This window comes from Eretmochelys imbricata, chromosome 6, assembly GCF_965152235.1.
Source record: "Eretmochelys imbricata isolate rEreImb1 chromosome 6, rEreImb1.hap1, whole genome shotgun sequence".
NCBI lineage: Eukaryota > Metazoa > Chordata > Testudines > Cheloniidae > Eretmochelys > Eretmochelys imbricata.
The window spans coordinates 69,879,620-69,893,875 of NC_135577.1; the positions used below are offsets into that span (position 1 = coordinate 69,879,620).

The 14,256-nt window shown below is 43.3% G+C and overlaps 1 protein-coding gene across 1 annotated transcript in view; it reads left to right on the plus strand.

Annotated features, from left to right (window-relative positions):
- Positions 1-14,256, plus strand: part of LOC144266546 (cytosolic phospholipase A2 epsilon-like) — an 82,855-nt gene that overhangs the window by 33,134 nt on the left and 35,465 nt on the right. The window contains exon 5 of the mRNA XM_077819980.1: positions 9,242-9,314. Within this exon, the coding sequence (XP_077676106.1) occupies positions 9,242-9,314 (73 nt within the window). The remainder of the gene's footprint in view (positions 1-9,241; positions 9,315-14,256) is intronic.

Consider the following 14,256-nt stretch of genomic DNA (forward strand, 5'->3'; position numbering starts at 1 on the left):
AACCTTCCCTGACAAAAGCTCTGTTGAAACTGGCACATTCCCATGGAAAGTTTAGGTTTAGACAAATTGGCATTTTCCGACTGAAAAACCATTTTGTTGAAAAATTCCTGAGTAGCTTTAGTTATTACACTTTGATGCATGGAGGACGTAGGGAAGCCATCGTCCCTCAGAGGGTGTCTCTCAGGTGTAGTGCTGGCAGGGACTATTTCTGGGCTGGATTATATTTAAATATATTAATTCCTTTGAATGGAACCAACAAGATTAGCAAATTCCTACTGTGAAGCTGTAGGTTCTTATTGCTGTAACCTTTTCCTTCCTCACCCTGTCCCCTCCCTACTGTTTATCATCTCCACTGGTCATATCTTAACATAGATTGTAAGTTTCAGGGCAGGGACTTTATAGTTGTACTGTAAAGTGTCCAGTATGCTTTTCAGTGCTGTAAAATTAATTGGCCGTGTGTGCTGATATCCTTTGGGGATTACAGGTTCTGTATAACTGTACTGCATTGTTCGTTATTATTTGCTAGAAAGCTGTACTTGAGAGGATGAGGCCCCACTGATCTCAGTGTCCTCAGTAAGGTAAATCAAGGCAGCTGCAAAATCAATATTCCCATCTTCCATTAACTCAGTAGACTTGCCTTAATAGGCTGAGGAAAAGATGAAGAGATTGCTTAATTTTTGGAAATGATGGAGGGGTGGGGCTCTGAGTCAGTTAATAAAACACCTGCTTGTTCACTTCTGCCAGTGTAAAGACTGTACAGGAATCACTGCTGGCTGTGCGGGACATAGTACTCAAGTGCCCTCGTTATCAGCTGACTTGTATGCAACAGGGACCGTGATGGGATCAAATTCAAGTTCCAATCAGGTAAGGAAAACCCCACCAAAGCTCAACAAAATTGTTTGAGGTTCCAAATCAGATGTTTCACATGAGAAGAAGTGGCGAGAGTTCTGCTTGAACTGTGGGGAGGATCTGGGAAGAGCAAGTCTGCTGTTCCTCAGGTATCCTCAGTTGCAAGGGTTGTCCTCCTACTGCATGTTGTTGTAGTAACTAAACTGTATGCCTAACAACATTACTAAAACAAGTTTATGCAGAATAACCTGCTGTTCAGTGCAGTGGGGAACTATCATGGTCTCGGAGGGCTTATTGAGTATCTTTAAATTTGGTTTTAATGTGGGATTGTAAATATGAAATTATAATAAAAGCAGAAATGGAAGATTTTTTAAAAATGTAACCATTTCTGCTCTCGATTTTTCAGGGCCTAAGCAGCATCCCAGGACAAAAAATGAAAGAGGTGGGTACTAAACAGGTGGAATGTCACTAAATGCTGTCCAGTGCTGATTATAAGAAAATGTTAGGAACAAAATCTGTTTGAGATCCAGTTTGGGGCGGGAAGAGTAGTGACATATTTGCTAAGCACCATTCAATTTAATTTTAGGGGTGAAATACCTGTATATATAACAGTTGGATCTAACCAGTCTAATCTATCTGTCTATGATATTTCTAATGTGTGCCTATCATTGTCATATTGCATCTAGGTACGAGTTCATCTATTCTGTGTTCATTTTAAAATGTCTTGCTCTCTCTGTGTTTTGATTTTGGTGCAGGAACCTGCATGCTTTGTGTCTCCAACACTTCAGAGACAGGATTTGTTTAAGGGGAGCCTCTCATTTATTAATTTCAATTTATTTGACTTGCTTTTTGGAGTTGCAGTGCTATGGCATAGCACTTTAAGTGCACTACGCAATACAACTTTTTAAAGCATACCCTACAAGGAACATGTCAGAAGTGTGTTTATTGGTGTTAGGTGTACCTAACCTTTGTTCCCCCCTTGGAGAATTTAGAGGCTAATGATAGGACAGGGAACGCTGAGAGAAAAAATGCTTAAAATGAAAGAAGGCTCACAGAGGGATGGGGGCAGTGACGAGCTGCCACAATCTTAACAACCGGTTCCCTCACCATCCCATGAGGATGTCGTGGCCTGCCCCCCGGGACCCCTGCCCCATCCACCCCCCTCTTCTGTCTCCTGACTGCCCCTGGAACCGGGCAGGAGGGTCTCATGGGCCACTGTAGTGGGTGCCCGTCCTGGCCCACCCCTAAGAGCCAGAAGGACCTGCCGGGGGGTGAGGTGGGGAGTCCCCGCGGTGCTTACCTGGGGTGGCTCCTGGGAAGCATCTGGCAGGTCCCTCTGGCTCCTATGGGTGGGGTAGCATAGCTGGGGGGGCAGGGGGAGCGGCTGCTCCCCCTCACTGATCACATCAAAAGTGGGGCCTTAGGTGCCGACCCCGTGGGTGCTCCGGGGCTGGAGCACCCACGGGGAAAATTTAAAAAAAAAAAAAAAAAAGTAGTTCCGTGCCCTGCCTCAGTTCACCTCCGCTCTGCCTCCGCCCCTGAACACGCCGCCCCGCTCTGCTTCTCCGCCCCCCCAGTTTCCTGCGAATCAGCTGTTTGTGCGGGAAGCCTGGGAGGGCAGAAAAGCAAACGGCGGCTTCATGCTCATGCACAGGGAGGTGGAGTTGAGCTGGGGCGGGGAGTGGTTTCCCTGCGCTCCTGGGTTACCCGCCGCAGCGCGGGTGGCCCTCCTTGCACGCCCCACCCCCAGCGAACAGCTGATTCCCGGGAAGCCGGTGGGGGGGGGCGGAGAAGCAGAGCAGGACGGAGTGTAACACAAGGGTGGAGGCGGAGTGGAGGTGAGCTGGGGCTGGGAGCAGGGAGGGGAGCTGCCGGTGGGTGCTCTGCACCCACCAAATTTTCCCCGTGGGTGCTCCAGCCCCAGAGCACCCATGCCACTTTTGGCTGGTTGTTAAATTTAGAAGCCCTTTTAGAACCCACATTTTCTTTCCTGTGTTCCAAATAGCACCTCAGTTTTTTAAAATGGAAAGAATGGAAACAGGTTTACTGTTTGTTGTTTATATTTGATGTCTGTACTTTTGATGTTTTTTCCTCATTGTGAATAACAAAAATAGATCAGTCAGTTACTCTTTAGCTTCTAGTCAGTTTCCCTCTGATGCATTAGCCACATGCTATAACAATTGGGTTACAAACACTACAGAAAATATTTTTATTTAAAAAAAAATTTAAATTAATTACCATTGGTGGTTTTAAAAGAATCCTAGAAGAATTTCTATTGGTTTAAACTTTAGCAAAAGTTATTTTTCACAAAATCTAAACTTGGGGCTCAGTTTGACCTGACAGTTTACCATGAAATTGGGGTGGGAATTTGGAATTGGTGTCTGCCATAAGTGTTTAACTCTGCACATCCATTCATTTGGTCATAGAGAAAGGAGGAAGTTTTTTGGCTAACAGCATATATGTGGAAGAAAAGTCTCACAAATAAATGTTTCACTGGTCTTCTTGGAAAGAAGCTGGAGGACTGGAGTCAATGGGGTGAGGAGGATGGAGAAGTGCATATGAGGGAAGGAGAAGTAGAGGAGATGACAGAAGGGCCAGCTTTTGGGCAGACGTGATCAGTGATGATGAGAAAGGGAGGAAGTGTGAGGAGGATGCTGGGCAGCTGGGAGAGAAGCAGGTGTGGCAGCAGGGGGGAAAGTTTACAGTAAAGAATACGGTTGCCAAATAGGGTGGGATGGTGAAATTTGAAAACTGAATGGGAGAAGCAAAAGGCAAGACAAGGCAGGAGATCTGGGGTCAGAAGTCAGGAGATGAGTGAGAGAAGCATGGTAATGAAAAGAAATGAGGAGAATGGGATCAGAAAGAGGTTAGCCAATTACTGAGGATGGTAAATGATCCAAAAGAGTGGGCAGGCAACATATCCATTAACAATGAGAAGACAATTAAAGAAATGAACAGACAAAAAGGCTTCCAAGTAGTTTCAGTGAGAGATTGGTGTACTGGAAACTATGCAGATGAGTAAAGTTGTGGCACAAGTTACAAGGAACTGAGGATATGATGGCAGTGATATTGTTGAGGGAATATGTGAGTGCATTTCTTCTGGACGCACTGCTTCTGGCAGCTGTGATAACTCTGTGGGGACTACGTGTTAGATGTCTTTAGAAGAAGAGTTTTGTTCCTTACTGCATGGAGTGGTCACTCCGGTCGTCGGTGATGGCAGACTCAGTCTGGTCTTCTAGAGCCTGTTTCTGTGGGGTTGCAGTGTGAGAGTCCTTGGAGACTATTTATAGCTCACCTGAGTAAGTGGAGATTTGGTCCTTGTCTCATGGAGAAGTGACTCCCGTTGCTAGTGGCAACATCTGCAATCTGGAATCATTTTGTGCTTTACTTCTTGGGTTTGAAGTATATATACAAGAGTGCAGTGAGGATTTAAACTGCAGAGTTCTCTCAAAAGTGACTCAAATAAATTGGTTAGTCTCTAAGGTGCCACAAGTACTCCTTTTCTTTTTGCGAATACAGACTAACACAGCTGCTACTCTGAAACCTGTCTTTAAAAATGGTACAGTGGGGTTCCTTGTTTATTATCTATCAAGTGATCCCAACCAGGAGTGCTCAGTGTACAAGTAAAAAAACATATTTATTTTAACTACCAGCCTGGGCTCTCAGTGTCAAGCTGGGTTCCATGCACTTCATCACCTTATTAATGGATCTGTAATCCAAATATTTCCTCTCATGACACCCCTACAATCCCATTGTCTTTAAATTATGACTTCTGTCTTCAAGGGACTTGCACAGGTATAACTGATTTGAACTTAGTATTAACGTTTCTGTTGATGATGCACAAGATGGACTAGGATCCAGCTCCTTTTCTCTCCGGTGTGTTGGCTGTTCAGGAATAAAAAGCAGTTCAAACCTTATTTTCGTCACTGAAGTTGGCAGATGTGACTGTGGATACACAAAGTAGATCTGTTACATAAGAAGGTGCCATTTTTACACAGTTACCTTTTCAGAGAAGTGCCATGCTTTAAAACTTGATTGTGAGGGCAACCTGCAGTTTTGCTTAGTACAGATGATACTTAAATCAGATCAGGTGGCTGACATAAAACATTTATTTGATGGAAAGTTGTTGGTTGTGACCCAAAATAACATGGCACTCATGCTGAAAGGCAAAATAATTAATAATTATCCAGCTACTTAAGGCACTGCACCCTGTCAAAAGAATGTGAAGCATGCAGATTAGCACTGTATTGTCACATAGTCATCTGAATCATGGCAATGACTAGGTCAGTTTCTCTTTGCATTTTGAACCCATCAGAGTGAGAAACTTGGAGCATGGGCCTATGCAGATCAGAGGTGAAGAAAAGTTTCACAAGAACTCTTGCAATCTGAAACCAGTGTAGTCTGCATAGCCTTACAAAAGACAGGTCCTGATACATCACTGTGTTACTCCAATTTCATACTGGTGTAACTCGATTGAATTTCTGTTTAATGCAGTAGCGAATCAAACCCCATTAGGGGACGCTCCGAGGGGAGAGAAATAAGTATGTTACAGCAGCAAATGGGGGGGCAGGGGTGTGTGCTTTAAGTGCAGTTGAACTTACCTGACAGACAGACAGCTGAGCCTGCGGTCTGCACTTGAAGGGCTCCAGATTTCACAGAATCAACATTTTATGTATTTTACTCTTCTATTTTAATAATATTTTAAATAAGAAGCACACATCCTAGCGCACGCTCTCTCTCTCTCTCTCTCTCTCGTTTTTAAAAGATCTTGAAATATAGAAGAGAAGAATAATACTTTTCTGTCATAAGTATTGTGTTTGGCAGGCTATTTTACTTTGGTATTTACCCTTTTCTCTTGATATAGCAGAAATGTTTCCCATATTTCATTTTATTTTTCACATAAGACACTCTCCATATTTTCATAAGTGGTGACTTACTGGGATCTGTGTATGGAATATCTGACAGTACCAAGCAGTCAGGGTATGTTGACTAAATGTCATTAGGATAAGGACAATCATAATGGTAGTTGTCAGTGTAGGATAATATCCCAGAATTTCTGGGTTCATGAGGGACTCCAAAATACATGGGCCTGAGCCTGGAGTCATCAGTTAGCAAAACACTCCTAGGACCTACTTGTGCAACTCTTACATGAGCACTTATGCATGTGAGTAGTCCCATTGACTTTGGTGAAAATAAATGTGTAAGTAAGCATTGCACAATTAGGTTCATAGACATTAATGGGACTTTTGCGTGAGGTACAACTGCATGAAGTATGACTGTATGATCAGGCCCTGCATTTGTAACCTCATTTTTTCGCAATTCTGGCAGTAGTAATTATAGTGATTACACCATGCTTCCTGTTTATGAGGTAGTAAGCCATGTCCAAAATAAATACAGAGACTGAAAGCTGAGGTGTTTGTAACCAATGAACTCAGAGGCTTTTGGAGTCCAAACTTATTAGCCTATGATAGGGTTATTGTTGAGTTAACGGAAGACTGAAAAGTTGTTGGTTATTGATAAAGAGAAGAAGGATTGTTTGTGGTTAGAGCATTAGTCTTGGACTTTAGAGACCTGCATTCAATAAACTGCTCCACCATAGACTTCCTATGTGTCCACGGGCAAGTCACTTAGCAACTCTATGCCTCAGTTCCCTATCTGTAAAAAGTACTAGTCAGTAAATACTTCCTTAGTAACTAGTACTTCCTTACCTCAAGTAATTTAGTTGAAAAATGTGGCAAAATTATTAACCCTGTACATTTTTTGCCCAATATTATTTGACCAGCTCACCTCAACTTTCTTATCCATCAACAAATCAGTGCCAATATTGAACAATGATGATGACAGAACACAGCCGTGCCAAACTCCTGTGGCGATAGAAAACCATGTCGTGTGTCTACCATTGACTCGAACGCAGCTTTCCATTCTATCTACCTTCCAGGGATGCTGAGTCACCTCATCAGATCCCATGAACTTGCATGGTGCTCTGAATCAAAGGCCTGATGGAAATCTGAAAAGTGCTGCACGGGGTTTATTAAACTCATCCATCTTCTCAGAAGGTGTCTCAAGGTACAGATCTGGTTAACAGTGGAACAACCTGGTCTAAAGCCGCCCTGAGTATCCCAGCCTTTGCTACCACGTGCAATATCGGCATTGAATGGCTGATGGATAAGCTTGAGGAAGGAGCTAACAGTGGCATCGTGGGCTGAATGTTGTTCTGCTTTGAGATCTCAAATATGCCAATGATGTTGTCTTGTGGGCTCAGTTTGGTGAATCGCTGCAGATGATGGCTGAATTAGTTAGGCAAAGAGCAGCGCGCATTGGTCTGGTTAATAAGCTGGATAAAAAGAAGTCACTGGTCATTACCATCAAGCAGCCTCCAGTTCTAGATTACAACCAGTTCAGTATTAACTTGTCCAGGCATGACACTGCGCAGGTGGCAATTGTCAAATATTTGAGCAATGTCACAATCAGTGCTTGGAGGATGCTCGAAAATGTGGCTACTTGAATAGCAGAAGCTGCTGCCATCTTTCAGCCCCTTTAGAGGTCTCTGTGGGGATGCCATGTCATTAAACTTGCCAGCGAGCTGTGGATTTATAGAACCACAGTTATACTAACTGCAGTGTATGGCAGTGAAACATGGGCACTGAAGAAGGCTGGAGAACAATGGATTCATGTTTTTGATTCTTGTTATCTTCATCAACTGCTCCATATCAAGTGGAAGGACAAGACTGGAAATGAGGATATTTGAAGCCTAACCCAGCAATTGCCTCCAACAGCAATGAATCAGTTTTGTTGGCTTTCTTGGTATAGAAATATTATTTGAATGGAAGACCAAAAAGTACAGAAGCATATGTACCAAGGAATGCTGCTACATGGCAAATGATCACATAGATGTCAAAACTTCCATGGCACCACAAGATCGCCAGTGAAGGACATAAATAGAATATACAGCCAGACACCACCTACAGCACTTTGCCAGAGATGGATCTGGGAGGTGCTCAATTTGCACGGAGGCCATTTGATATTTGTTGAGCTCTGCAAGCAGAAAGTGATCTTGCCTTACCCCTTTTCATTTGCAGTTGTGAAAAAGGTGGTGTTTTGTCAAACAAGTCTGACTTTTTAAATTGTTTTCTGGCTCCAGTTATCCCTAACTATGAGTAGCTCGTTTCCCTTTACTATCTCACAGATGTATATGCTTATGTGAGTATTTCCTTGTATGCCTTTTTTTCAGAGTATTTTCCTCCATGTTTTCCACGTATGCATTAGAATAGAATAAGTATCATGTAGATCATAACATGAGTAAATAAATAGTGTCCTGAATGTTTGGTATTAGTAATACATTGTTCAGTGTTTCCCTAGGGCATTCATGTTTGTTGATGCACTAAATACTTTAATTTTTGGGATATACGATAAGCTATATGGTGTACTTTTAAATTTGGCAGTTTGAACCCTGCATTGCATAGACCACTATGTCATTTGAATCATTTTAATTTGAGTTTGTAATTTTGCTACAAAAAGACTGAAAGTGTTCTTTCTGTGGCCATGAAGGACCTTGGATATATATATATTTTCTCAGTTCAATTTTGCTGCACTGGAGTATGGATGGTAGGGTTTCCGGACCCCATGAAGGGTGTCTGTCTCCAGGCTGCCACAGAATCTTGCTCTCTATGGATAAATGTGCAGTGGAGTGGAGTTTGGGCACGCTGAGGAAATGTAGAGCAGATTCACCTGCTGGGGCAAAGGGATTGCTCTAAATTATGCATGTTTCCTAGCAACTGCTCTGCTGCCAGAGAATTGCTAGGGTGCATTGTGCTTCAACTCCGCCTCTTCATGCCTTCTTCCACGTTCTGTACGCAGGAGAGGGGTGGGTGGACTATGCTGCCTTTACATACCTATGCTATGGGTAGTCCAAGCTGTGTTCATATGACAACTGTCCTTCTTTGAAACGTCAGAGCGGCTCAAAGAGGAGAAACTGAGGCTAGGGTCTGTTTCATTACTTATATTGTGTTGATGTCCAAAGCTTATGAGGTTGGATCCCCATTGTGCTAGGCCCTGTACAAACAGGTAAGATTTGTTTCACAGATGTAGAGAGGGTACACAATTTAACATTTTTAGCTCGAGTAGATTTAAAAAAAAAATCTGTTAAATATACTGAGAAAATGATGGTAAAATACACAGGTTTTATTAGCACTTATTTTGGATGACCTAAGTATCAATAACTCACTTATGCCTTTTCTGCTCCTGAGTAATGTGGTTATTGAAAACTTAGGCCAATAAAGCCTTTGTACCATGCCATACCATCATGTGTCTCATTTCTCTATATTAGATGCGTGTCTATTGATGAATACACATCTTAATATATCTGTTTGTCTTGTTAATCATTCTTGTGCAGAGAGAAGTAACTTCTATCAACTTTCTCCATGTAAAAATAATAAGAATGAGAAATCTCCGGAAGGCTGACTTGTGTGAGTATTTCTACTGTTCCTAGCTGTTTTTCATAGCTCTTGAAAGCAACGAGAGTATATAATAAAAGTATAATTGTCATTGGGATGTACTCAGGCATCAAGAGCTCCCATAGCACACTGTTTACTGTCAGAGTACAAGTACCCATAAGGGTGTCCAAGTATAACTAGGATTTTAAAAAGCATAAGGTACCTGACACACTACAGTCTACATGGACTACCATACTTATCAACTGTAATGTCAGATTTCAATCCTAGATCCAGTTACCATCGTCTGTATTTATTTTATGTGCTAGAAAACAGTACCTTGTGCTACAGGATTCCCACAGAAACATCAGACTCCAGCATCTGAGAGCTAACTGGAGGAAAAAAGAGACAATCTTAGGGTAAATAATTCTAACACACAATAATTTTTCTAGGGTGAAAGGAAAAGGAATAATCTTTATTTTATGTCTGTGCTAGCGTATTTTGTTGCTGCAAACTTGCAAGAATTATTTTTTTGTGATGTTAAAATAATATATTTTATTCTTGTTAGTCTTATGCATTTATATTTGCAACAAGGAGGACAATAGATTACCCAAAACGGGTTAAAAGGGTGAAATGATTCAGTGGTTTTTAGGATTAAAAATATCTCACTATGCCAGATTTTCTTTCAAAAAATGATATCAGGCCTCAATCCCAATCAGAAAGACGTGTATGAAAGAGTAAAGAACTGATTGACATACTTTTCATTTAGAAACCTGAGTAAACTCTAAGCAATCTCAAAGGGGGGAACCAGATAATACAAATTTTAATGCAATTTCCTTTAACATCAAAGCTCAAAAATAAACACAAAGAAAAACACACCCGAGTTCTTCATATAGAACATTTTCGAGACAAGTAACAAAAAAGAGAAAGCTACGTGCAGAAGATGTGGTAAAATGCAACATGCATGGAAAAGGTTCACCACCCACAAAGCTGAATAATATAAGAGTCAGGAAAAAGAACACTATATGCCACTGTGTGGACCTTAAAAATAGGTGGAAGTGATGCACAGTGAAGAAGAATCAGGGAAAGAAAGATGTCCACAGCAGAGGTAATTAAAGAACAGTCACTATTTGATCACAGCACTAGAGATAATAGCATAGAGGAAACCTTCACAATAGAAGTGAAAAGAAAAGGAGTACTTGTGGCACCTTAGAGACTAACCAATTTATTTGAGCATGAGCTTTCGTGAGCTACAGCTCACTTCGTCGGATGCATACCATGGAAACTGCAGTAGACATTATATACACACAGAGACCATGAAACAATACCCCCTCCCACCCCACTGTCCTGCTGGTAATAGCTTATCTAAAGTGATCATCAAGTTGGGCCATTTCCAGCACGCATAGTGGTGGGATTAACCTGAAATCAATTTGAGATCAAGTTGAGATTTTTTGAACTAGAAATACAGATTTTAAAAAGGAAATTTTTTTTCCTTTGGAGCTGCTGGAAAAGCAGCTTGTTTTCTCTCTGCTTTGGTGCCAGAGCTGAGACAAAAGGGGATTATCTTTGTGAATTGCAGGTTTTCTTTGCCTGGAGGCACGGTACTTAACTCCTGCAGGGAAATTCACAGTCTTCCAACCCAGAGGTTTTTTTTTTTTTTCCCCCTAAAAGTAAATAGGGAGGGGGGTGTTCTACCCATTTGCCTCGAGACAAAAGTGGCAGGGTTTTTTTTTTTAGGATTTTGATTTTTTTGTTTTACAAGGAGCACAGGTTTGAAAAGGAAATTTTTTTTTTCCGTTGGGCTGCTGGTAAGCAGGTTTCCAAGTAGTTGGAGGTTTTTTGCTTTGATTTGGGCCCAGAGCAGAGACAAGGGAATTGTCTTTTTCTGTAGGCTGACAATCACTATCAGAGAATAGGTATTCTATTCCAGCACAGAAAAATTTTACAGCCAAGTTTTGTTTATTTCTAAACCTTGGGTGTAAAGTTAGTTAAAACAGAGAGGTTAGAATGACAAAATCCACGGCTCGACACAAGCTCTGGAAATGGCCCAACTTGATGATCACTTTAGATAAGCTATTACCAGCAGGACAGTGGGGTGGGAGGGGGTATTGTTTCATGGTCTCTGTGTGTATATAATGTCTACTGCAGTTTCCATGGTATGCATCCGATGAAGTGAGCTGTAGCTCACGAAAGCTCATGCTCAAATAAATTGGTTAGTCTCTAAGGTGCCACAAATACTCCTTTTCTTTTTGCAAAGACAGACTAACATGGCTGTTACTCTGAAACCTGTCACAATAGAAGTGGTAACAGAGTTCTACTTTTGTCTGATCATGGCAGTCCTGGGATTGGGAATGCAGATCCATCTTCTCCTCTAATACATCTTAGTGAGAAGTAGCTTTCTGAAGATTGTGATAATAGATCAGTGATGGATTTAGATGCAAATTAAAGACTGATAGCCTTAGAAAGCAGGGAACTTGTAGTAAGTGGAAAATAAAGTTAGCTCACTGTGTGGATACTAATTTGACTCTCCCAGCAAAGAATTTGGTCCCCCTCTGGGTTTAAAAATATCCTGCTAATGGGAGAGCTTGCAGATGGCTGATGCTCAAGTCAGGAGGTGTGAGCTGCTTTCCTCAGAGCAGGTTTTGTATGGCCCAAGTCCCAGGCTGCAATGAAACCTATTGAAATGCCATTGGTAAATGTGACAATGCAAAAGATAATGATCTGTGTGGTCACTTTGTTCCTGAATTTCTGAGTAGTGCATCAGGTTCTTCAGAGAATCCTGAGCTACAGAATGTGGAAAGGTAGAGAAAGAAAGAAGTAAAATAAAGAAAAGAAGAAAAAGGAAAATGCCAGATATAAAAACAAAGGGAAGAAAAAGGGAGAGCCCAAAATCAAAGAGAGAAAGCGAGAAAAAAAAAACATTGTTAGAGAGCCTGCTGAATATGACTCAGAATAATCTTGTTGGTTGACTGGGAGGTTCAGGTGGTTTACCATGTTCTCCTGTTAAAATTTATATTCAGCCTTATTGATATTAATATGTGTTATAAATTAAGATTATAAACAAGTCTAAATAATCATGGTTTGGGAAGAATGTTTTTGGATTTGGCATGTGCTAGAAGGCACTCAGTTAATTCGAGCGTAATTAATACACCCAGAAGTAGGGCTGACTAGCTTGGTCACTTCCTGATTATTGCTAACCTTTGCTGCAATCACATGTGACTGTGCTTTCTGCTCCTACCTGACCCACAGTATGACACTGGTAAAGTAGTATGCAGGGTGTTGTAGCTGTGTGGGGCCCAGCATGTTACAGAGACAAGGTTGGTGAGGTCATATCTTTTATTGCAGGGGTTCTGAACCTTTTTCTTTCTGAGGCCCGCCCAACATGCTATAAAAACTCCACCGCCCAGCTGTGCCACAACAATTGATTTTCTGCATATAAAACCCAGGGCTGGCATTAGTGGGCAGCAAGCAGGGCAATTGCCCAGGGGCCCCCGTGAAGCTAAGTTCCAAAGGCTTTGGCTTCATCCCCGAGTGGCAGGGCTCAGGGACCTGAGCTTCAGCCCCATGTGGCAAGCCTTCAGATTTCTGCCCTGGTCCCCAGCGAGTCTAACGCTGGCCCTATTTGGCAGCCCCCTGAAACCTGCTCGTGGCCCCCAGGTTGAGAACCACTGTTTTACTGGACCAATTTTTGTTGGTAAAAGACAAGTTTTCAAAATTACACAGAGCTCTTTTTCAGGTCTGGAAAATATACTGAGAATGTTGCAGCTAAATACAAGGTGGAACAGATTGTTTAGCAAGAGTAGTTAAAACAACCACTCGACACTAAAAAGTCATGGACTTAAGCCATAAATCCAGTGTCTCTGTTGTAATGATCTACAAAACCACTATGACTGCAGAGGTGTTAATTAGCCACTTCACATTGAATGGTCCCTTGAAATATGTGTTAACTACTTATGCTAAACAATCTGTTTCATCTTTTATTTAGCTGTGTACATTTCCCAGACTGAAGAAGAGCTCAGTGTAATCTCAAAAGCTTGTCTCTTTCACTCACAGTTGGTCCAATAAAAGATATCACCTTATCCACCTTGCCTCATTTAGGGTGACCAGATGTCCCGATTTTATAGGGACAGTCCCAATTTTGGGGGCTTTTTCTTATATAGCAGGGGTGGGCAAACTTTTTGACCTGAGGGCCATATCTGGGTGGGGAAGTTGCATGCAGGGCCATGAATGTAGGGCTGGGGCAGGGGTGTGGGAGGGAGTGCGGCATGTGATGTGCAGGAAGGGGCTCAGGTCAAGGAGTTGGGGCAGAGGAGGGATGTGGGGTGTACAAGGGGGCTCAGGGAAGGGGGTTGGGGTGCAGGAGGGGGTGCACAGTGTGGGAGGGGGCTCAGGGCAGTGGTGCAGGGAGGGGTGCAGAGTGTGGGGGGGGCTCAGGGCAGGGGGTTGGGGTGCAGGAGGGGTGCAGCAGAGGACTCAAGGCAGAGGGTTGGGGTGCAGGAGCGAGTGGGGGGTGTGGCGGGGGTTGGGGTGCAGGCAGGGGGCTCGGCAGGGAGTTGGGGAGCGGGGTGCAGGAGGTGTTTGGGTTCTGGCCCAGTGCCACTTACCTGGAGCATCTCTGGGGTGGCAGCAGCGCACACTAGGGTCAGGGCAGGCTCCCTGCCTGCCGGCACCGCTCCGGGAAGCAGCCGGCACCACATCCCTGCAGCCCCTAGGGGTGGGGGCAGAGGGCTCCGCGCTCTGCACTTGCCTGTGGGTACCTCCCCCAAAGCTCCCACTGGCCGCGGATCCCCATTCCTGGCCAATGGGAGCTTTGGGGGAGGTACTCACAGGCAAGAGCAGCGCGGAGCACTCTGCCCCCCCTTCCCAGGGGCCTCAGGGACGTGGTACCGGCCGCTTCCTGGAGCGGGACCCACTGCGCCATGGGGGTGGCAATCCTGTGGCCGGTTCCAAAGCCCTGAGGGGCCGGGGCCGGATCCCT